Source organism: Bicyclus anynana, chromosome 8, assembly GCF_947172395.1.
Source record: "Bicyclus anynana chromosome 8, ilBicAnyn1.1, whole genome shotgun sequence".
NCBI lineage: Eukaryota > Metazoa > Arthropoda > Insecta > Lepidoptera > Nymphalidae > Bicyclus > Bicyclus anynana.
The window spans coordinates 13,801,962-13,826,562 of record NC_069090.1 but is presented as its reverse complement, the minus strand read 5'-3'; the positions used below and the strand labels follow the sequence as shown (position 1 = coordinate 13,826,562).

The 24,601-nt window shown below is 37.5% G+C and overlaps 1 protein-coding gene across 1 annotated transcript in view; it reads right to left on the bottom strand.

Annotated features, from left to right (window-relative positions):
• Positions 1–381: 381 nt before the first annotated feature.
• LOC112051546 (clathrin heavy chain) overlaps positions 382–24,601 on the bottom strand; it is a gene marked incomplete in the record, with an annotated part of 44,231 nt that continues 20,011 nt past the window's right edge. Inside the window, 22 exon segments of the mRNA XM_052882926.1 lie at positions 382–4,446; positions 5,753–5,879; positions 6,264–6,350; positions 7,798–7,964; positions 8,278–8,392; positions 8,912–9,154; positions 9,893–10,042; positions 10,342–10,509; positions 11,071–11,228; positions 11,883–12,123; positions 12,903–13,127; positions 13,974–14,128; positions 14,999–15,173; positions 15,807–16,029; positions 16,969–17,103; positions 17,567–17,709; positions 18,730–18,948; positions 19,538–19,816; positions 20,531–20,702; positions 21,181–21,407; positions 21,737–21,930; positions 22,603–22,776. Of these exon segments, the coding sequence (XP_052738886.1) occupies positions 4,343–4,446; positions 5,753–5,879; positions 6,264–6,350; positions 7,798–7,964; positions 8,278–8,392; positions 8,912–9,154; positions 9,893–10,042; positions 10,342–10,509; positions 11,071–11,228; positions 11,883–12,123; positions 12,903–13,127; positions 13,974–14,128; positions 14,999–15,173; positions 15,807–16,029; positions 16,969–17,103; positions 17,567–17,709; positions 18,730–18,948; positions 19,538–19,816; positions 20,531–20,702; positions 21,181–21,407; positions 21,737–21,930; positions 22,603–22,776 (3,881 nt within the window).

The window sequence follows — 24,601 nt, the reverse complement described above, 5'->3', positions numbered from 1 at the left end:
AAACGAATACATTCTCGAGTCAGTAAGACAAAGCGTCACGTCACATCAGTGTAATTTTCAATATCATTCAAGCAAAATAGCGTTTAAAATATTTTAAAAACATAAGATGCCGAAATGTTCACCAAAACTAAAGAATGTATGTATGAAGATTAGAGTATCTTTTTATTGCTAATTACTGATTAATAAATTAATTTACGTAATTGTTGTTAGTGTTAAATTTTGAAATACAAATTATGAAAAAGTTTGTTTATGCGGATGTCAAGGAGACGCGTGACGTCTGGTTTTTTCAAGGTTTCACCGGCTTCACCACGCTGCTTGTAAAGACTCATTCCGGATCATTCTATAATCTGTGTAATTGGTAGGAATAAAATAAAAACAAAATTTAATTTATTAATATAATATAATCTTACTATAGTAAAATTCCGGGAAAATAGTATCATACAGGAATAAATACAATACTAATAATGTATTAAATAATAATTGATGAATTAATTTTCTCTTTTACTATATAACTGTCAACTGTTACAGTATTTACTTCTTATTAGTCATGTAAATATTTCTTGAAAACATGAGAATTAGCAACATTTACAATCAGAAGTTCGTAGAGCTCTAAAGCTTCGAAATTAGGTACATAGTGTAGTAATTACTGAAACTGCTTAACAATTCATTAATAAGAAAAATAAACAGTAATGTTAGTGACAGGAATGATTTAAATGAATACTTTTAACACTTATTTGACAATATTTAATTATACTCCAACCAATTTGTTAGAATATAACAGCAAGTGGAGGTTACAATAATTACAACAGCATATCTGAAGTCAATGTAAAATGTAAAAAAAAAACTATGTTAATCTCTATAAAAAAAAAACTGTTGATAGACAGGTAAGTAATAACAAAACGCTTCAGAGGGCCGCTCCGTTTCAACTATAAGTAATAAATCTTACGGTCTAAGATCCGGCATTAGAAATATATACCCTCATTTGTTGTTCATTACTGATAAGAAATAAGTGACACATTGTAGATAGGTTGCCCAGTAAAGTTGCGGCCGAATACATTTTTTCATACAAAATCTAGGAAACCAAAAATGAACAGAGAAGAATGAGAAGAATATCAATGGCGACCTAATACAATAAAATTAAGCAGATAAAATCAGCTTTCATTTGACATATTCGATGACTGAATAACTGATGAGTGTATTTAAATAATATTACTCAACCCCTTATATCTGGCAACCCCACGGTTGCAGTGTGAAAGCAAGCAATCTTTACTTTTTCAGTTAAGTTATTTTGGGCATATCTATTAACTAGTGTACGATTTTTTAAATTACCCAATGAGTGAAGGACATTAAATAAATAAATACTTATCTAGTACTATCCGGCCGCAATTTAACTATGCAACCTATGTGTAATGTGTCAATGTGTATATTTTCTATCGCTTATTTTTCATCCTAAATAAATAACAGATGAGGGTATATATTTCTTGTGCCGGCTCTCGTACTATTATGTATTATCTAGTGAAGGCATACCAAGGTGTGACAAATGACGCTACGCAAGCAACACGCGTGACAGATACAAACTTCCCACACGCTCGCAACTAAATCCAAAATAATAACATCGTAACGCTATCCGCCTAAACTAAAACTAATCATACCTATAATAATCATACCTACCAATGATCTTATTACTGTTAGCTTTCCATTTATCGGAAGTATTGCTTCCTCAATTTCACTTTTCTTATCGACATCTACTTTGAAAGCATTATATACATATAACAATATTCATTTTGAAATATTAAGATACTGTGTTTAATCTCGATGTGTCCTTTCTATGAATGTTTCCAGTGAAATAATGCTACCTCATGTGGTGCTACCATGCGTCCTAATATAATTTCCTGAAGAGAAATAGACAAAATTCAACCAATGGCGGCGCAACCGGAAATACCACTATCTATGGAACTAAAACAACTCCAACGCCATTGGCCGAAATTTTATTCTATTGTTAAAATCACGATCGACCAAAGTTATAGATTATTTTAATATAGGTACACTATATTTATTTTTAATAAATAATTATGAAATCAAATTATGTCTATCATATCATCTGGTTCCAAAATTCGACTCTCGAGGTAACAACATCTCACTGTATGTTAAATAATGCCAAAATAAATTTATTATTGCACTAATGAAAAATCTACAAAGCCTTAGTAAGCACTGGTCTTACGAATTCAATATAAAATATATGAACAAATATTATTTTTTTTATATTTCAATAAATTATATCAACTATTGAACAATATCAGAATTTAAATTTCCAATTAAATACAATACTTTGCTCATAATTTAGAATAACTTTATGTGTGCTATAATTTTAATAGCTATAATAATTAACCGGACGTGGTAGTCGCGATAAACAATCACTATGTATATACACGAGATATCTATATACCTAGTGGCATATCTAAGCTCTGATGAATAGATTTTTTTTTGTTTTACAAGATGCTCATGTATCGAATAACCAAAAACTTGCTATTTGTTAATACATTTGTTTATTTGTATAAATAACATTCATCATTTCGTGTGGGGCCTCGAGACCAAAATTAAAATAACTGCATATACTTTAAAATCGTTTGCCTCCATTAAGTATAATTTAATACTATACTTATTCAGTCAACTAACAACTGAAGAAGCATATAAATATATGGTCCACTCGATCGTAAGTGGTAACCATAACAGGTAGGAATTTGAATAGACATTTCTCTAATAAGATTGACTCTTAAAACTTAACATTAAGATTTATAGAATGTTTTTATATCATTCAATAAATAAATAATGGAGCATGAACACGAAATGTAATGAAAAGCCATTTGTTATAGAGATTCAATCTACTTGCTAATGGGTAAAATGTTAGTAACAATTTGACTACATAACTTTCTATGTAGATTACTTTTTTTTTTTAGTAAACAACTTTTAGTTTAGCAGCCTATAAACATTGAAGGCGATTGAATCCCTACAAATAACAACATTTAAATACTTATTATATATAACTCTCTACATTGAATGGTTTATATGTATGATTGAGAGCTTTAGAAATTTTAAATATGTTTCGTACAGACCGACACTGCCCGTTTTTATCGGAAGACCCATCCATTGGTAATTTCTCAACATTTTCGATAAAGTCCACAGTTTTGAAAAACAAAAATATCTCGATTAGGCCATACGACTTAATAAATAAAACCCGTTTTTTTATAAAAACAAAAAATAAGTCTATTTTGTAAGTTTATTTTCTACTTGATCGAAAATGCCAAGATTTTATTGTGCAACATTAACTACGACGGTTAATACAACGTCACAGCCATTTTGAAGTCTACTCAAATTGAATATTAGTTATATACTCAGAGGCACAATTATCCGCCCACTTTAATATGACGCGAGTATATTAAAGTGGGCGGATAATTGTGCCTCTGAGTATATTATATCGTTTTGTAAGATAATTTATATGATAACAATTTTTATTAACTATTAACAGAAGCATTATAACAATTAAATGAATTTTATTTCACATAGTTATTCTTTGCATGAAGCGAGCGATTTGACAAACGCGTTGGTGTGTAAAACTGAATGTGTCTGACCGCTCTACTGTTTAGTTACTACCGCAGTGAAGGTTTCCACAAGCTTTCCCTGTAGTAATTCATAGATAGCCTTTATAAATAGTGTATGGTACATAGGATATACACACAATGGAACTGGGCAGGACATATAACAAGAAGAGAGACCAAATGACAATTGGAGTTGTATAACAACATTGTGGTGCCCAAGGGATGCAAAAAGAAAAAGAGCCAGGCCCATTACCATATGGAAAGACAAACCTAATTATCTTCGAAGGTACATACTGAACCCGATCGACTATGGATAGAACTTTACCTTACAGTGGGATGAACTATAATTTATAACATGCAATGAATATTATAAAATTTAGATTTTAATGGCTTAACACGTTTGCTGTACTTTCCCCTGTTGCGGTACGAGGTTTTTTGACCTCGTACTGAAACTTTCTGTGGTGTGGAGGTTTATTGACCTCTTAACTCTTGAATACGCAAAAATCCTTTTTTGCGTATTCAAAAGTTAAGAGGTCAATAAACCTCCATAAAATTGAGGTCAATTGACCTCGTGCCGCAGTGAACGTGTTAAATAATTAAAATATAGGAGATACACAGGATATCAATTCTTGCTACAGACATGTAACGGTGGGTCATCGTACACGGGGTGTCGGTACAGTCAGTTAGTGTCACGCTCAGAAGTTGTTGTAAGTGGCCGCGGCCCGCCAGCGCGGGGCGGCGGAGCCCTACATGCCGTAGCCGTGGTAGGGCGCCGGCGACGGGGCCTGCGCCGCGTACGCGTAAGGGGACGACGCCTGCGCCGCCACGCCGGGGTACTGCATCGAGGGGCCTGTTGGAAAACAAATTTAATTTAATAGTAGCTACTAAATAGGCTACGCATAATTTTACACTTTAACTTTTGGCTGGTGGGAGGCTTTGGCCGTGGCTAGTTATCACCCTACCGACAAAGACGTACCGCCAAGCGATTTAGCGTTCCGGTACGATATTATGAGGAAACCGAAAAGGGGTGTGGATTTTCATCCTCCTCCTAACAAGTTAGCCCGCTTCCATCTTAGACTGCATCATCACTTACCATCAGGTGAGATTGTAGTCAAGGGCTAACTTGTAAATAATAAAAAAAAACCTTGAAAAACCTATTCAAAATCGATCGATCGATCGATTTTATTTGAAACAAATACAATCTACCCAACAGACGAACATTTCATATTATAACATATAGCCGAGTCACAGTATAAAGCCTCATTCGCACGAGAGTTAATTTAATATATTATGGTCTATTTCAAATGCCCAAAATTGAAAATGCAACACTGCTCTATAAAAAAGCGTCGTGATTTAAAAACGCTGTCGTGTGAACATATACTTGGGAATGCATTTGTTGTATTTAAACGCTTTTTAACACTTTAAGGCCTAAGAGAAATGGGTTTTTTTTAATTAAATGGGATCACTCTATCCCAAAGACAAACTGCTGCCAAGCAACTTTGCTGTCTTCCCGTGTGAACGATATAGTCGATGATGATTTAGCACCAGAGAATTAACACCTATGCTTCAGGTGTGCATTTAGCGCATTATTAGTATGTATATAGTTAGATTAACAACCCATATTCGGCTCCTCCTCCTCCTCAGTCTCCTCTTAGAATAACAGGGGTTAGGCCTTAGTCCTCCACGCTGGTCCAATGCGGTTTGGCAGACTTCACATACATAGAAAATTAAGCAAATTCTCAGATATTAAGGTTTCCTCACGATGTTTTTCCTTCACTGTTTGAGACACGTGATGTTTAATTTCTTAAAATGCACGTAACTGAAAAGTGCATGCCCCCGACCGGATTCGAATACGTCCGAATAGTAAGCAGAGGTCACATCCACTGGGCTATCACGTATTTAATATACCTTATTTAAACACTTGATACAGGCCGATGCAAACGTTATGATTATGACGTTTGCGAAAGTAGCTGCGGGTGTCGCTACGCTAAGGTAGTACATAAAGTAATATAAAATCAAGACGCGTGAGACGACTTCGTGTTGGAACGGGCAGAGTGATGCCCCGCCACCACACACCTACGTTACCGCTGATACCTAAAATTTTGTATTGTATCGTACTATAGCTGCCTTTTAACATAGTCAAATGGCGGTGTTACCGGCTGTGAGCATGAGCTGCGGCTCCATGATCATGGCGGGCTTGGCTTCCTGCTCCGCGCTCTCCGTGCTGCGCTTCGCGTCGGCTTCCTCTAATTTCTCCACTTTCGTTGTCAACTCCCGAACAGTCTGGAAAATTCGTGTAAGAGATCAGATATTTTTATAATCCATTATTTGTGACTTATATAATTTCCAGTAATATATAAAGCTGAAGAGTTTGTTTGTTTGGTTGAACGCGCTAATCTCAGGTACTATACCGATATGAAAAATTCTTCCGGTGTTAGACAGCCCATTTATCGAGGAAGGCTATAGGCTATATATTATCCCCGTATTTATACGGGAACGGGAACCACGCCGGTGAAACCATGCGACGTCAGCTAGTGTTTAGATATTGTAGGTATTGTTTACTTATAAAAATCTAAATATTAGTTCTGCCTTATGTGTTAATACAAACTAACAGTATGTAATTACATTAATTTTATTAACATAGAATCCATTGAACACAGATTTTACCTGAATAAGGAACGGCATGGCAAAGTCCATTATATTGTGCCTCCACGCTAACTCAATTACTACATCTGGTTTCAGCAAATCATAACACTGAAAAAAGAAATCAATAGGTATATAAAAACATTGTTAGTTAGTATCATAGCCTCAATAGCTCAACGGTAAAGCGGCTGGTCTCATCACCGAGGGGTGGTGGTAAGATCCTCACCCCGTTGGTCAATGTTGTACCCCAGTACTAAAACAGTATTTCCCGACTAGTTCAAGGAGAATGGGAATATTAATTTTGTTAAATTAAAAAAAAAAGATATGGCAAATATTCTTTTAAAAAATAAAGAAATATTGAAAACAGATTTTAATTGATAATACAAAAAAAATGAGCAAATGAATGGAGCAAAAATGAGAACACAACAATTCTAGTATTTGCTCCACAGATGTTTAGATCAGTCTACAAAACAAATGTTCAAAAGCTTAAGTGAGCCTGTACTCAAGTGAGTGAGTTCTTAGAATATTCCATAAAATCTTTGCGAATAACAGCAAATGAATGTATGTGTTTACAATAAACGTATTTGAGTGAGTGGGGATAGAGCATTGGTTTGGTGATTTTATCATTGGCTTGACACCACCTTCAAACTGATCAAAGGGTAGTACAGGTACATACAATGTTATTTTATGCTTTTTAGTTTAATGTCAGTTGTCAGTTGAAATGTCAGAAGTCAGTTAATTAATAACGGATATAGATAAACACGCATTTTTTCCTTCACACACTGCAAACTCTTTTGAAATATTGACTATTCACTTTATGCTGAAAATTATATTACATACATAATTGACTCTAAAAAACAATTAATTTAAACATTTGATAATCATAATAATTTATTCCTAAAATTTACTACAAAAATGCTAACTGTACTTTTAATTTTTTACTTTTAGTATTTTAATTAGTAATTATTAATTTTTGACATAATTTTATGATAGTATTGCAGTTAGATTAATATACTTCTCATCAAAAGCAATTATTCATTTTCCAGAAAGAACCGTCATTTTTTTTGATATAAATGAATGTATAACTTTATTATAGTAAATTGTTTGAACAATATGTTACAACTACCTCGATTGGGGGTGGTATTAACATTCATTATTTATGTTATTGTGGAGGAAAGCTAGCAGTGTTGGTATAAATAAGAGGGTATTTAACGACTTGAGCTCAATTGTTTATTAGGCAGCGTAGACACCGTCACGCTGCCAGTCGCGTTAGTGATTCTGGGTAATAGTTAGTTGGTTTAGTGTGGGCATGGAGATCGTGTCGGGCACAGAAGGTGAGTGTTTATGCATTCTAAAGGCATCCCTTAAGCCTACCCAAGGTCACAAGTCCTGGGACCTGCTCGATGTGTTTCCTCTACCACAAAATAATGGTACAATCGCTGTTGCTGCTACCCATCTACTATGTCACAAATAATCATGTATATAATATGTTAATGCATCCAATGAATTGTATCAGCTGTTGGTTTTAAGATAAATAAATAAATAAACATATAAATACCTGATAAAGGCAGGCGGAGAAGCACTCGTAGTTGTTCCTCTCGAGGAACCAGTCGAGCAGCTCCTCGGCGACCTCCGGCTGGCGCGACTCGGACGCGTACTCCATCGCGTCCGCGTACAGAGCGTCCTTCTTGCACAGCTCCACGCTCTGTTTCCACCGGTTGTTGCCTGACAGTGACGGAGACAAGGCTTTATATAGGATGCTCAGTAGTATCTAAGAATTATATCAAGGAACCAAGGTACATCTAAGAATTATATTATAAGTAATTTTCAGATAATATTGTTTTTTTACAATGTATAGGCGCGCGCTTGGCTGCAATCATGCCGTAATTGATGAAAAATGAAACACGCTTGCCTAAAAGATGCCTATTTAATCTTGACTATGACCTTGATGATTGTGAGAGTTTTTAGTGCAATGCGCGCTGAAGAAGTCAGTATTTTGCTACCAAAGATCATAAAATATAGAAGTAGTAAAACTTACCTTTGTACAAGTAGGCGGCGATTCTCCTAAATTCTGTAAGTTCGTGTTTTTCTAATTGTTGCGCAAGCGCAATTGTGTCGAAGTTATCGAAAGCGTCTATCGACGTTCGTAGGCCCTGGAAAGAGAAATAATAAAATTGTTAAGAATAATAATCTTATATAATAAAGAATAAACAAATAATGCAAGACCACTTTATTTCCTAACTTTCGAGACAGATCCAATTTGCCAGGTGTCTAGTTATACCCATCATAATATGGTGTATAATCCTCGATTTGTCCTGACACATGATATTATTCAGGGCTTAACTTATATTACGTCCAAGCTACTCATACATATTTACCTTATCCTAATATATCAAAGCGAAAGGTCATTCGTCACGATATCGCGAAAACTGCTTGACACAGAAAGATGAATTTTGGCAGGGAGGTAGTTTATAGTTACTAGATATCCACTAAGAACACTAAGAACGGATTTTGTGACAGGGCCGTATTAAGGAGGTATACAGGCAGAGCAAGTTTGTTTATTGCACTTTCATGGATATAGTACTAACCGATTATAAAAATTCTTTCACCTGGATAGCTGCATTATCGGCGAGTTTATACCCACTTTTTATATGTATGATAATTTTTGTTACCTGGTAGTCCTCTTCATCTATGAGCAGTGAGTTGAGGGCTTCATTCACAGCTTTGTTGTTGAGACTTTGCACGGACCTCAGGTAGGCCTTCACGAGTTGGAGGTGACCAGCTTTGGTGAAGAAACCGACAGCTCTGGTGTGGTCCATCCGAGGTGCCAGTACGAGTAAGAGGTCATTCAATAGAAGAGGCTTGTAGTCGAGGTAGAATTGAATCGCTTTGTAATATAGCTCCATGTTAGCAACCTGTGGAAGGTACAAATTGTGGTAAAAGACTTATTTTACGTAGTCCACTACACAATCATATTACAAATTGTGAATTTCACTCTTGTCTGTTTGTTAATTACTTTCGTCGTCGTCGTTATCAACCCATATACGGCTCACTGCTGAGCTCGAGTCTCCTGAATGAGAGGGATTAGGCCAATGGTCCACCACGCTGGCCCAATGCGGATTGGCAGACTTCACATACGCAGAGAATTAAGAAATTCTCTGGTATGCAGGTTTCCTCACGATGTTTTCCTTCACCGATTGAGACACGTGATATTTATTTCCATAAAATGCACACAACTGAAAAGTTGGAAGTGCATGCCCCGGACCGGATTCGAACCCACACCCTCCGAAATCGGAGGCAGAGGTCATATCCACTGGGCTACCACGCCTCTAACGTTACTCTACGTTAATTACTTTACAAACAAATAATCACATTTCATGATTTTTGACATAGTTAGCTGATAAGACTTTAAAATTCTAATAATCAAACAGTTCAATTCATTAACTATATCATTATCAGCTTTCTTTTCAAAATAAAACTAGAGGGTTAAATTAAATAAGATTTTATTGTAACAATAAATTAAGATTTTAAAGAAGAACAATAATGATGATACACAGGACTATATTTATGGAAACTCCATATCATAAACATCTTTAAACTGTTTTTTTTAATAGACTTTGACCTCTGCTTAGAGATACATTTTCAAATATTACCTTAGTAATGATATCTTTAAAGTGCCCCTCTCGCCACGCCTCGGTGGGATGCTGCATCATAGTGAGAGCTGCGTTGTCGTATTCCTCATATTTGTCGTACAAGAACACGAGCTCCGACCACAAGTGAGCGTGTTCTGCCGCACGTAGAACCTGAAAAAAGAAATTATTGCCCTAAAAAAATTTGCTTTAAGCAAATAAATCAACGACTAGTTGCCAGTATAACTGCGATCTCGCCTTATATGAGTTAAAAATGTAGTTAGTTTACTTGTAATTTTGATTACTGGGTACTTATATGACCCAACTTCAGAGCAACAAACTGCACTGAAAATTGGTCATATGAGTACTAAACTAAAGAGTAATTTGTTGCTTTGATGTTGGGTCACATGAGTACTTAATGTGAAAAATAGTTTTATTTACAAGAAATATATAAAATTAAAAACTCGACATACCTTTGGTATATTGACACGCGACCAGAAAAGTTCCAAGTGTTCGCGCATCTTGGCAGGCTTGTATTTGGAGTAGAGGATGGCTAGCTCTGTGAACATGCCCATGTGAGCCCTCTCCAAGCCCAGGGCGGCTTCCAACAGGCTGATGAGTTCATCGAAGTGGCCTCGGTCCTGCAAAAAAAAAAACAATACAAAATGTTAATTTTTGAACTTAACTTCAAAATTATTTATTAAAACACCACCAATTTAGGTAATAGATATTGTTAAGCTGATTTATTTCACAGGAAATCCTCTGGCTTTTTAAATGATCATAATGAATGTTCCATCATAATTCTCACAGCTGATGGTTATGTGATAATATTGGACAAGATATTTGAGCCCCGAAAGTGGCTGAAGGAACAATAGTCTGGGGAAAAAGTTCCTTGGCATGTTACACAGCCAATGAGGCAAAGCCTCAAGGCCCATAGCCCAGGCTATCTCCCGAATGTATGAGCACTGAAATTAATGAAAACATGCGACCAAACGAACATCTATATCTCGTGAAGAGAAATTGACAAAGTATGTCAACCAATAGCGATGCAACCGGAATTATCGCATTTCTTTTGTTGCATTAGGACGAAAGAGACCGGACTGGATTACTCCGCCGCCATTACTTGGCATTTTATCAATTTCTCTCCACGAGATTTATGTCTTTGGTCGCATGCTAGGCTTACATGCTGTGTCTAAGTGTACCTGGTAGTAGTTGATGAGGTCCTCGAGCTCGTCGGCGTGCACCACGATGTGCAGGCCGCACATCTGCGCCAGGCGGAACTCGCCCGCGTCCACGCACGCGAAGCACACCTCCTTCCACGTGCGCGTCGAGTTCGCCTTGCGGGCGCTGTCCACCGCACCTGCAACACAGGAGCAACGCTAGTGTGTCATTTTATATTGCTAGAGTACATTTTATTGGCGAAGATAATATAGGAAATTCAATTTAACTTGGGGATTATGTATGGGGATGACCGTAATCACCTGCGTGAAACGCAGTTTTACTGATATGCGTTATGAATTTGAACCGCAAATGCCTACGTGAAACGCAGTTTTACTGATATGCGTTATGAATTATAACCGCAAACGCCTGCGTTTAACCGATACAGTTATGAATCATGACCGCAAATGCCTGCATAAAACGCAGTTTTACCGATAGGAATTATGAATTATGACCGCAAACTCAGACTAATGTGAAAAAAATGCGTTTCTTCACATATCCCCACGAGAGCCATGAATTTCTCTGGGAGCATATGTCTTCCTTAATGATCTCCTCTATTTTCCACTAAAAGACTCATTAAATACAGTTCAGCCATTTCATGAAACACATTATAAATTTACATATAATGTACATTCAAACTTTTAACATAGGTGCAAAAATTATTCACAATATGCGCTATTAAACTAGCATTTATCAAACAAAGATGCAAATTTTGACATACAAATTGCGAAGAAATTTAATGAAAATCCGCTGGAAAATAAATAATACTGTAGGGTATTTTTTAAAAAGTAATTACCTTGAAATTCTTTCAAATACACCAATGTGATAGCCAGACGCGCGAAGTTACTAACATTATTGTATAGCAACTTTGCCGCATTGTACATTTTGTCCTCGAAGCACCGGTCACCGATTTTCTGAATGTCTGCATGGTTGGGGCCCGAGATGAACTCCTCCAGATCGGCCAGTCGGCCGGTGCGAGCGTATGCGTAGATGAGTTCTGATTCGATGTAGGATTCGCGTGCTTTCTTCCGTGCCATCTGTTGATGTACATGAGAAGTTATTTCTTTTGTCTTCACAGTTAGACAAGATATTTGAGATTATGGGGGCAACAACCAGAGACCTTGATTTAACGGATTTATTACCAAAGTACCCACACATATAACATCTACCAAAGCGCTCATATATTGTACAAATAATAGTCTTTTTCTCATACTTAGACATCGTAGGTTATGTTAAGAAAGACATCTAACATTCTCAAAAAAAATGTTTCATCTGTAAGGTATAAATAAGCATTTTTTCTATTTTTCACATAATATGCATGCCTAAGAAGTTCTAGAAATATTGATGGGCATAGATCTATGTATAGCAGACAATATGTGTGGTGATGATGGGATAGACAAATATTCAATGTGTGAATTAATTAAAAACTGTATTCAATAAATAAAGTCATTATATTGATTAAATTAAACAAATTAGGAATAATGTTTCATTATTAGATTAGCCATGATAGCTCAATGGATATGGCCTCTGCCTCCGACTCCGGAGGGTGTGGGTTCGAATCCGGTCCGGGAAATGCACCTCCGACTTTTCAGTTGTGTGATTAAGAAATTAAATATCACGCGTCTCAAACTGTGAAAAAAAAAACATCGTGAGGAAACCTGCATACCAGAGAATTTTGTTAATTCTCTGCGTGTGTGAAGTCTGCCAATCCGCATTGGGCCAGCGTAGTGGACTATTGGCCTAATCCCTCTCATTCTGAGAGGTGACTCGAGCTCACCAGTGAGCCGAATATGGGTTGATAATGATGAATACCAACCTGTAAGTACCGCACGAGGTCATCCCAAGACTGCTGTTTGGACGCTGTAGCGACCACGTCCAGATACGCAGAGGGATCGTCAGCCTTAATGTAGGAGTCTATGGCCTCCTTCACCAGGCCTTGTTGGAGCTGTGCCTTGGCCAGCTGCGACCACACGCCGGGCTCGTTGCAGCGTTCGGCAAACTCGTACGCGCGTTTCAGGTCATTCACTTGGTCAATCAGAACCTATAATAGTAATAGTAATAGAAGTATAAAAAAATTATAAACAAGTCTTACTATTAAAAACAAGCTTTTATTATTATTAGTTAAATGTACTAAAGATTAAAAAACGGGTTAACATCTAGTAAGTATTCCTTGAGACGAATCAAACGAGCCCGAACTCGATGGGAATGCGTCGTATAATTACGAAGTTCCTATGGCCACCTTCCAGCTACATCATCAGACTTTGATTACCATCTAGTATCAAAGTACTTGTCAAGACAAATTAAACAAGCTTAAAATCGATGTGGTTGCCTTGTTTAATTACAGAGTTCCTATGGCCACCAACCAGATCCATCATCAGACCCTGGTTACCATCTATTCATAGTATCAAAGTATACGTCAAGACGAATTAAATGAGCACAAACTCAATGGGATGGCGTCGTTTAATTACGGAGTTTCTATGGTCACCTTCCAGCTCCATCATCAGATCAGCTCTATGTCTAATAATATGCGTGCAAAGTTTCAGCTCAATTGCAAACCGGGAAGTAAATCAAATTTAACTTGTAAGATTTGATTACAGACAACAGGACAGAAACTAAATTAAGCTTGTAATAAGACTTTATTAATGAGCTATCGAAAGCTGGTAGTTTCAGTACATAAAACCATGGAATAATTTGTCTTTTTTATCGGTTTATAAATACATCAATCAAGCTGATGTTTGTGAATTAGCTTGATGCTTCCATTTTCATATATTGTGTTGAATAGCCCATCAATTGAAGAAGGCTATAGATTAAGTACGCGATCATTTCCCACTATTGAAATCGTTACTTAAGATATTAAACCATAATCATGAGGTTTTCGCCAACTTACTTGTATAGCAGAAGTGTTGACATCAAACTTCTTGAAGATAGCAAAGGCCTCCTCGTACAGTTCGTTGTTGATGGCGATGTTGGCGATGTCGGGCGCGTCGTAGTTGTCCAGCCGGTTGATGTACTCCATCACACGGGTGCGGTCCGCCTTTATAGCTGAGAATCGAAGCATTTGCCGATATTTTATACTGGCAGTAATTCCTCAATAGCTTAACAGTAGGAGCGGTCGGATTCATCACCGAGGGGTGGTGGTTCGATTCGCCCCGTTGATCGATTGTCGTACCCACTCCTAATTCGGACTTTCCCGACTAGTTGGAGGGGTAATATTGGTCATATTTAAAAAGATATGGCAAATATATTTTTTAAAAAATAATAATAATAATTCAGTTTTTCACAAATCCTTTGGAATCCATAAATTATTCTGGGATAAAAAGCAGCCTAAATGTTGGTTAATAACTTCCTCAATTTGCCAGTGAAGTCTCATTAAAATCTGTCCAGACATTTCAAACATTAGCCCGGACAAACAAACAGACAAAAAGGTTTGTTTTTGTTTTGTTATCATATAAATTACTATAAGCACTTGAGAAAATAGTTATTTTAAATTCACAGGCTGACACTTTATTTACGAATAGATGTTTTGATTGAAATAAAACTTGCGGGCGTGAGGAGATAAATGTAAACTTTAATTTGTGACCACTTACCATGTTTAAATGGGTTATAGTGAATTCATCATGGACTTTTTGTAGATTTATAAAAGAAGAATATTCTCATGCATGGGTTTGACAAATCTCAAAGGTATTAGGTAGCATTTTCAATAAAAGCACCCAGGCTTCCGACATTGCGATAAATGTACACAAAATCTTGACAAATTGTATATCAAAATTTTCCTCATCCCATAAATCACTCTTTCTATTGGTGGAAACCGCATGAAAATCCGTTTAGTATTCTCAATTCATAATGGGCAGTGTTAAAGGTATCATGAAATTCTGTTCAAATAGTTTTATGTACTAATGTTATTAAACTCACCTGTCAAAATAAGCAAGTTCTGGAGATTCCTGTGGTCAGAGAACACGGAATTGTCGAGCACAATCTTCTCGAGCAACTCAATCAGTTCGTTGGGCAGGTCGGCGGTCATGAAAGCTTTCACTGTCACCGAAATGTCCTCAGGGTCTTGAGTTTCAGAGAGTGCTGTTTGAACCACCTGCAAAAGAAAAACATAGATGCAAAAGTCTTTGTAAATCACTGAATATTTGAAGACATACATACATAAATACTAATATTATAAAGCTGAAGAGTTTGTTTGTTTGCTTTAAAATCTCAGGAACTACTGGTCCAATTTGAAAAATTCCTTCAGTGTTAGATAGCCCATTTATCGAGGAAAGCTATAGGCTATTTTATTCCCGTATTCCTATGGGAACGGGAACCATGCGGTTGAAACCACGCGGCGTCTACTAGTTTTTTAATAATGTGAAACGACTTTTTCTGTATTAAAAACTTTTTCGGTGAATCATAGTCTTCAGGTGTGACAGTTGTGACCACCTCTGGCTCATAATTTTTACGATATTATCTTGTTCTTCGAGTATATCTTTTTCTAAGTTCGCAATTCTAAAACTAGAAAAATGTATGGGGATGACATTTGCTATCGACAGGTCACGTGATCAAGAACTGTTATTCCCATACAGTTTTCTAGAATCGACGCGCCACTTGGCTATAGGGACTGATTAGACTAGCGCACGTAGCGATCAGGGCTGTGACCCCGCTGTCTTATTGTTTCCACCTTACCAAAGCAAAAAAAAATCAACTACCCGCATTTTCATATTAGTCAACTCCTCACCTGGTCGATGAGCTGTCGCTTGAAGGGGTTGGACTCGGCCAGAACCTCGAGCCACAGGTCCTGGTCGCGGCGCCGCACGAGGTAGCGCGCCTGCGTCTTGAACAGCGAGTTGTCGTTGCACACGGCGATCAGCTCGCGGTCGCACTGCCCGCGCTCGTACGCCACGCACGCGAGGTGCGGGTCGCGCTTCTCGCAGTAACGACCAACTACTCGTGAGTCGTACCTGTAAAAGTACTATTTATTGTACTAGTATTCATGTTGTTAACCAGGCTTTGAAATCGTATTCTAATAGTACATTATGATATAAGTGCGGTAAGTTGAAAATTATAACCGAGGCGATATATATATCTATGCTATAGTAAGGAAGCAGAGGCTGTAATTATCAAAGCGCATGTATGTCATACGACGTTTTATAACACATTTACGAGGAAACACACTTTTCTGAAAATTAATTTACATCTTTGTTTTCCATATGATGACATTTTTATACGATTGTCATTTTTGCATAGATAGTGAAGTTCGTGCGTTTTTTTAGACAAATGCATCAAAAACAGCCAGTATTATTCATAAACTAAATTAATATTTTTCTGCTTCTGTTAACGATAAAATGGTTGATACTTCATTGTCAAATTATTAAAATTAAAGAATTAAATGTTTTTTTTTTATTTTATATCTCACATAGTTAATTTTATTCATGAAATGTTGAGCACTTTTCTAACATAAAAACTCTTTGCGAATATTGAGAAAAGTACCGTTCGTTTTTAGACGGATGTTAAAGATTTTATATTTAATTACGGCACATGCGCGTAATGACATTACGATATTGAAATTGGTGAAATAAGCGATACTTTACCAGCAAATGTGTTATAAAAATTAATACAACCAATAATCTTAAATATGAGTTTTAAAAATGCACTCCAACATTCTGAAGGTAATTTTTTTGTATTAAACTGCGGTCACGAGTGACAGTAAGAGATGATGCAGTCTATGACGGAACGCGTTTGCCTAGAATGTTGCATATTCGTCACAACACTGTAAATGATGGGTCACACACTGTAAAAGAGTCTGTATAGGGCCTAATATATCTTTAGAATGTGTATAAGACACGCAAACCGCTATGGAACTATGTAACGATCCTCTATCCTCCTCCACAGTTACTTACCATTGATTTTCTTTGAGGAACCGCTCAGGATTGTTATTGGAATCGATATATATCTTGGCGAGGGCGTTGTGAGTCGCTGGTTCGTTGCAGCCTTCGTGAACGCGGGTCTCCAACCATGGCAGGAGCAATTTCAATCTGGAATACAATTTATACATTTCAATAAATTCGTGATAGCCCTGTGGATATGACCTCTGCCTCTGATTTCGGAGGGCGTGGGTTCCAAACCGGTCCGGGGCATGCACCTCCAACGTTTCAGTTGTGTGCATTTTAAGAAATTAAATATCACGTGTCTCAAACGGTGAAGGAAAAAATCGTGAGGAAGCCTGCATACCAGAGAATTTTCCTAATTATCTGCGTGTTTGAAGTCTGCCAATCCGCATTAGGATTGGCAGACTAAGGCTTAACCCCTCTCATTCCGAGAGGAGACTAGAGCTCAGCAGTGAGCCGAATATTGGTTGATAACGAATCAGTTTTTGTTTTGGGCCTTTTTTTCACAAAAAAAAAAGTTTAATTTAAATATTCGAATTACAGTTAAAACATTTGGTTCAAAAATAGTCTTTATTTCAAGAAGACTCGAGTATTTTTGTAGTGTTCTCACCTGTTTCTCTTCTCAACTTCAGCAACCAACTCATCGGTGGAGAACTGTCCCCGCACCACCAGTATCAAGTTCTTGATGATGTCTTCCGCGCAATCCACATCAAGGAGACCTCCCACCACCACAGGTAGACGGGATGGGTTCACCTACAATATACATCAAACCATAGATTGTCCAATATCATAATTTTACAGTAAGCATTGCTATCTGGGTAAATAGAAAATTGTTGTAAAATATTTGAACCTGACACCTCTGGCACTTTCCCAATGTGATTATTTGGTGTCTATAAAGCAAAAGACGTGACGTCTCACTGAAAATTACATCGAGCGTTCATTAACACGTTCGCTGCGGTACGAGGTCAATTGACCTCGTACGCCTAGCGCTTCCAAGAGTTACGAGGTCAATGGACCTCGTAAGCCTAGCGTTTTCAAATGTTACGAGGTCAATAGACCTCGTACCGCACCACAAAGTTTTAGTAAGAGAGAAAAGTACAGAAATATCAGTGCCGCAGCGAAAGTTTTAACAGACAATACACAACAATAATGTGCAAATATAGTTCGTACCACAAGTTACCAAGTGAAAGTAATTTAGATAATACGATGCAGCATTCACTACAATTTATTATAATATAGGTAAACAGTGAAATGGCCGGACACATCACCGAGAGGTCATGATTCGATTCCCGCCCGCTGGACTGTTGTTGTACTTACTCTTAACAATATTTTCTCCTGTCACAGGGAAATGTGAATATTGGTAAAAAAAAAACAGTTGTTTGTAAAGTCGGTTTACTGACAACGTCATAAGAAAATACTGACGAAACGGTTGCATTTTTTAAAATAAAATGTTCGTTTTTCTAAAATACTGTTTAATAATCTTCATAGACCACAATATACTTTATTTCTTGTAAAAAAAGTTGGCAACCCTAGAGCGAGGGAACGACGCATGACGTCATCTTTTTTGAGCGTGCCGCCGGCTCCATCGAATTATAAGACGTTGATCACGTCAAAAAGATAATATAATCCTAAAGATATGTATTGCATATTTATTAAAATTTAATAGCTGTTATTAATCGACGGTAAGTAAAATTACGATGGAGACTTTAAAAATGAAATATCAATTATATTCTTTTCTTCGAGCAAAATAAAGTTGAGAAACTATGATCTAACCTTTTGCACATATATCTCGATGTACTTCTGCAAGCTGTTCCTATACAGGTACAGCACCAAGTCGTGCACGAAGTCGAACCGGTCGCAGACTATGATGAGCGGCAGCTGGTCGGGCAACTTGGCCTCCTTCAGGAAGTTCTTGACTCGCTCGGCGTTGTAGCAGTTTGACTCGCGGCATATGCGCTCCACCTCTTTGATCTGACCAGTCTTGCAGGCGGCCTGTGTAATCAAATAATTAATTAATTATTATTGTAAATTATTGGAATTACAACATAATAATAACATAGTAATACAAATACAATAAACACAATACAGGATCTCTTTTAATATTTACAGGATCACAAAAGGTGATAAGAAAAACGATTATTTTGAATTTTTGCAGCAGAGTGTCCATTAAATTTTAATTTGGTCTTAACAACATTGTCATAGACAAAGTAGATGACATAACTGATAAAAGTTAAAGTCCACACTAGCAGAGTATAAGGGTTCAACCGCACTATCAACAATGCCATTCTTTGGCGTTATCAATTATTAGTAATAGTAATTGGACTTGCAGCTACAGGTCATGAGCTTACTGAGTTCGAGAAGAACCCACAAAAAATTGTTAGCTAGGTGTTTCTTTTTTAGTTTATCACCATTTAACAAGGTATATAAGTACCTAGCCAGTCATGTAGTACATTTCATTTCCAACATTTTTGATGCAACTACTTTAACATAGAAGTTACCAGTCTATAACAAAAGATAACCATTCTTTTTTTCCATATTACATACAATTATTATCAATGTATAAAAACAAATTATAAATTACCTGAATGTACTTGAAATGGACCTCCGAATCCTGACTGAAGTTAACAATAGATCCCAGGAAATAGAACAGGCCTTCATAAGTCTTGAAGCTCTCAAACAGTTCGATCAGTGCTTTGGTGGTAAGTTGTTCATGGTACTTGGTGGCAATCTGTACACAGATCTGCAAGTTCTGACGAATGTTGGCCTGGAGCATGGCTTTGAGGCATTCGAGGGAATCTTCCACTGACAGTGTACCAAAGTAACTGACGAGCCAGTCTGCAGATAACAAGTGTGTGTGAACCTGGAAAAATGAAATTTATATAAAATTTCCAAAAAATAGATCATTATGAGATAACACCAATGGAGTCAATCGATGCTTTGCATCAGTTATCACAAGAGCAAAGAAACATTATTAAGTCGTAAAAGCTACTATCTTTAACAGACAACATGGGGCATCAGTGACCAAACGATTTAATGGGAAGAAGATTATCTTACTGAGTTTGGTCATAGTACATTAACATGCCGAGATATATCAACCCGAGTAAGTCAACAGAGATGCGCCAGGTGCGCGCGGTCGTAGTGCGTGAACAGGCCGTTGCCGAGATATATCTACTCGATTAAGTTAACAGAGCTGCGCCACGTGCGCGCTGTCGTAGTGCGTGAACATGCCGTTGCCGAGATATATCCACCCGAGTAAGTCAACAGAGCTGCGCCAGGTGTGCGCGGTCGTAGTGCATGAACATGCCGTTGTCGAGATATATCCACTCGATTAAGTCAACAGAGCTGAGCCACAAGCACGCGGTCGTAGTGCGTGAACATGCCGTTGCCGAGATATATCCACTGGATTAAGTCAACAGTGCTGAGCCACAAGCACGCGGTCGTAGTGCATGAACATGCCGTTGCCGAGATATATCCACTGGATTAAGTCAACAGTGCTGAGCCACAAGCACGCGGTCGTAGTGCGTGAACATGCCGTTGCCGAGATATATCCACCCGAGTAAGTCAACAGTCTTACCACAGCACGCTTGATGTCGTACAGATCGGTGTAATGCTCGAGCGCGCGCTGCAGCAGGCCCGCCTTCTCGCAGAGCTGCGCCACGTGCGCGCGGTCGTAGTGCGTGAACATGCCGTTGCCGAGGATAGCGTCCGCCACTTGAGGCGCCGACATCAGGTTCATTTCCAACAACCTGCACAAAAATATACCAGATTATTTAACGTTTTACATTTCATAATAGTTTGATTAGAAGCAAATTGAATGAGTCTTCGCCTGCGCGGTACAGGAGTGCGGGCTTTGAAACAGCAGGATGCGAGACAGTTAAGGGTATTAAATTGTCAATGAGTGAATGAGGATTAAATATGCACTAGCTCCTCCCTCGTTGCATTCTGTTATCAAACAACCGCACCTGTGCACTGCTCAGGTGAGGGCTCACTTATGTGGTTTGTCTGTACTCCTTTTTAATATTATAAATATGTCAATGTGACTTTGTTTGTTTGTGGTGGTGACAGTGAGTGTAGAAAGGGTGATGACTATTTTCAAAGTTTCTTCAAAAAGCTAATTAATATAAAAATGTCCAAATAAAGGTATTTTGATTTTTCAACATTGTTTTTAACTGTCTATTGACTGATACATAGTGATACTGATGTCACATAAATAGAAAATTTTACCTTGTTTGTAAGGGTCCTTCCTCGGGTCGGTTGTTCTTCAGAGCGTCCAAAAGGAAAGCAGTGCATTGCTGGACCATGTTCTGTTCCATGAACACGTCCACAATCTGCTGGATGTCGGCCAAGGGAGGATCCTCTGCTACCAGCATGCCCGCGAAGCCGGCGCCTTGCTCAGGATTAGTGCGCATCACGGACCGCAATAGGAAGATATAATCGGGCGTGTATCCCACCTAAAAAATTGGACGAAAATTATTTTCTATATTTCTCTTAGTGTGACATATATCTCCAAACTAAATGACATATTTGGATATACAATTTCGAAAAGGGCACATGTCTGAAAATTTTAAATGTCCAGGAATTAAAAAAATACAATTATTTTCCAAACCTATTAATTTCTAAAAGTTACTATTGTGTTACAAAATAAGCTTTCAAAAAGTACTAAAATTTTATTTATTTTAAAATTATTCTAAATATGTTACTAGATACTTTATATTTGTATAGAATATCCGACATGTGCTTTTTTGCATATTCATCTGGTTCAAATGAAAGTGAACCTTACCTTTTTAGCATAAAGCACAATTTTCGAGAACTGGCCAGTCTCAGCAAAGCACTGTATGACTTTGCTCGCCACGTTCGCCCGCAAGTAAACCGACAAAGCCAACGAGGCGTCCACTTGTTTGACGAGATCTCCCAGTTCCTCGGAGCACTCTAGTTTCTCTTCTTTGAGCCATTTCTCTAAGAGTTGCTTACGACCTGTAATTAAGTTAAAACATATTTATCTTAGACATAATCTTGAAATATGTCTGCAACATTTAATAATATAAAGGCGTAAGACATGTTCTAATTTGTACTTATTCACGAATTTTGCTTCTGTATTTTATCATAGAATAGGACAAAAATACTCAGCCCCTGTAGCCAGGTGGCACGTCGATTCACTTTCTACGATCGCAAACGCTTCGAAAACCAGAAAAATGTATGGGAAAGACATTTGCTGTCGACAGGTCACGATTCCCACACATTTTTGTAGTTTTCGAAGGGATTGCGATCGTAGAAAGTGAATCGACGTATCACTTGGCTACAGGGGCTGGTATCGGTTAATGGGCCAGACTCAAACGAAAGGGTTTTTAAGTCTGATTTTTGCTTGTTAGACTATTGTCGTACCCACTCCTAGCACAAGTTATTGCGTATTTAGAAAGTAGAGGCCATTATTAGTGATGTCTAAAAGACATTGTCAATATTTATAATGCCGGCTACTGATAATCAAGTCGGCAGCGCGCGTAGAGATGTGGGCAGTGAAAAAATATCGAAACCACACAATCGTCTGTGGCTAGCTTTATAACAGAAAAAAAGGCGTTTGTTTATTTAACATATTGATTGAAGGTATTGCTTGAAACTTATCTCAAGCAATACCTTCAAAATCCTCACCCTGCAAAAGCACCGGACGGCACAGCTCCAGCGACTCGAACTTGTTGAGCTGCGCCTGATCCAGCAGTATGCCGAAGTACTGCAGCAGCGGCGAGGTCTGGCCCGGCTGCGTGGGCACCTGCTGGAAGCGCTGGATGGTCTGCGGCGTGCGGAGGATGCCGCGCGGGGCCATGGCTGCCACCTGGAAGCAACAAAAAATATAATGTACATTTTATATCTATACTTATAATAAATCTGTAAAGAGGTCAATTCTGTACATGAAATATATTTCCAAAATAACTATCAGGGGGTGATTAGTGGTCGATACTGATGCCAAAAATGCAATCAGTAAAACTTTTGTCTGTCTGTATGTTCTTTAAAGAAACAAAAAGTACTCGACGGATTTTAACGAAACTTGGTACAATTATTCTTTGTACTCCTGGGCAGGTTATAGTATACTTTTCATCACGCTATGATCAATAGGAGCAGAGCAGTGAAGGATAATGTTGGGGAAACGGGAGAAGTTACTCAATTTTTAAAGCTTTCGTCGCCGTCGCGTGGTAGGGTAGGAGTAGGGTAGGGTTAGGGTAGTGGTAGGGTAAGGATAGGGTAGGGGTAGATTAGGGGTAAGATAGGGGTAGGGTTAGGAGTAGGGTTTCACTTTTAGGGTTAGCTTTAGGCCGTCCGTTTATTTTATAAACGGACGGCCTAAAGCTCAATCATTAATTGTATTATGTATTTATTTGCAGATATGTGTAATGTATACGGGTGGTGGGTATAATGATGCAAATAGTAAATGTATCTAGCATGCAAATTACGCCAAATACCTTTTCTTTCATATGAAAAACCAGAGGCCTTCAGTTGGACTTTCAAATATGAGATGGTGATGATTTCAGAGAAATAAATACGAATCTTTACTGTGTGTGTGTGTGAGAAATTTTAATCATTTAAAAATTAATGACTAAATTATGTTTTTTTTTTGTTACTGCTCTCCCATAACTGGATATAATAATCAAATAGATACTCGTAACAGTAAACTTAGATATTTTAAAAAATCATTGGGATAGTTGATTTTATACTCATACTCAATAAGTAAAATATATAAATTATCGAGTACCACGAAAATGAATTGCTTTGGTTTGAAAAAAAATTTTGTCTGAATAGTTAAAAATTGGTGAGTCACACTTCACATCACAATTTATAATTAACAGGCAAACACTTAAAGGTTGAGTATCCTTATGTTTCCTGTTTATGACTTCAGTGTTACTTGAGTTTAACAAGGTTTGGTATTATTAATAAAGTTGTTTTAGAAACAATTACTGTGCAGAAAGTTATTTTTGTAAATTAATATTAACCCATAGAAGTCACCATAATGTGAATATCCCTAAGTGTAGATTTACTCGAGTGGTTATCTTAGTGAGTTGCCTACTTGTTATTTATTTACATTAACTCGATTATAAAGTTTCAATTAAAGTGAGTCACAGGAATGTCGAGCTGATAAGTGAATGATATTGGGTTTTTTTTTATAAATATTGACTAAAAGTTTGTATTTTCATAACTTTTGTACAAATTAGACGTCAAAGTGATTTTTAAATAAAAAATTGATAAATTATCTAGGTATACTAATATTGTAAAGAATTGTGAGAAGTGACTTTGTGAGGTTGTAGTGAATAATCTCTGGTTCTACTAAACTGATCTAAAAAATTTGGTTGTTCACAATTTGTGTCATAGGCTATATTTTATATCCGTATTGCCACGTGGAATAGCAGTGATAGGCCAGTGGATACAACCTCCGATTCCGGAGGGTGTAGGTTCGAATTCGCTCTGGGGCATGCACCTCCAACTTTTCAGTTGTGTGCATTTTAAGAAATTAAATATCACGTGTCTCAAAAAGTGAAGGAAAAACATCGTGACAAAACGCAATCCAATCCACATTGGGCCAGCGCGGTGGAATATTGGCCTAACCCCTATCATTTTGAGAGGAGGCACGAGCTCAGCAGTGAGCCGAATATGGGTTGAT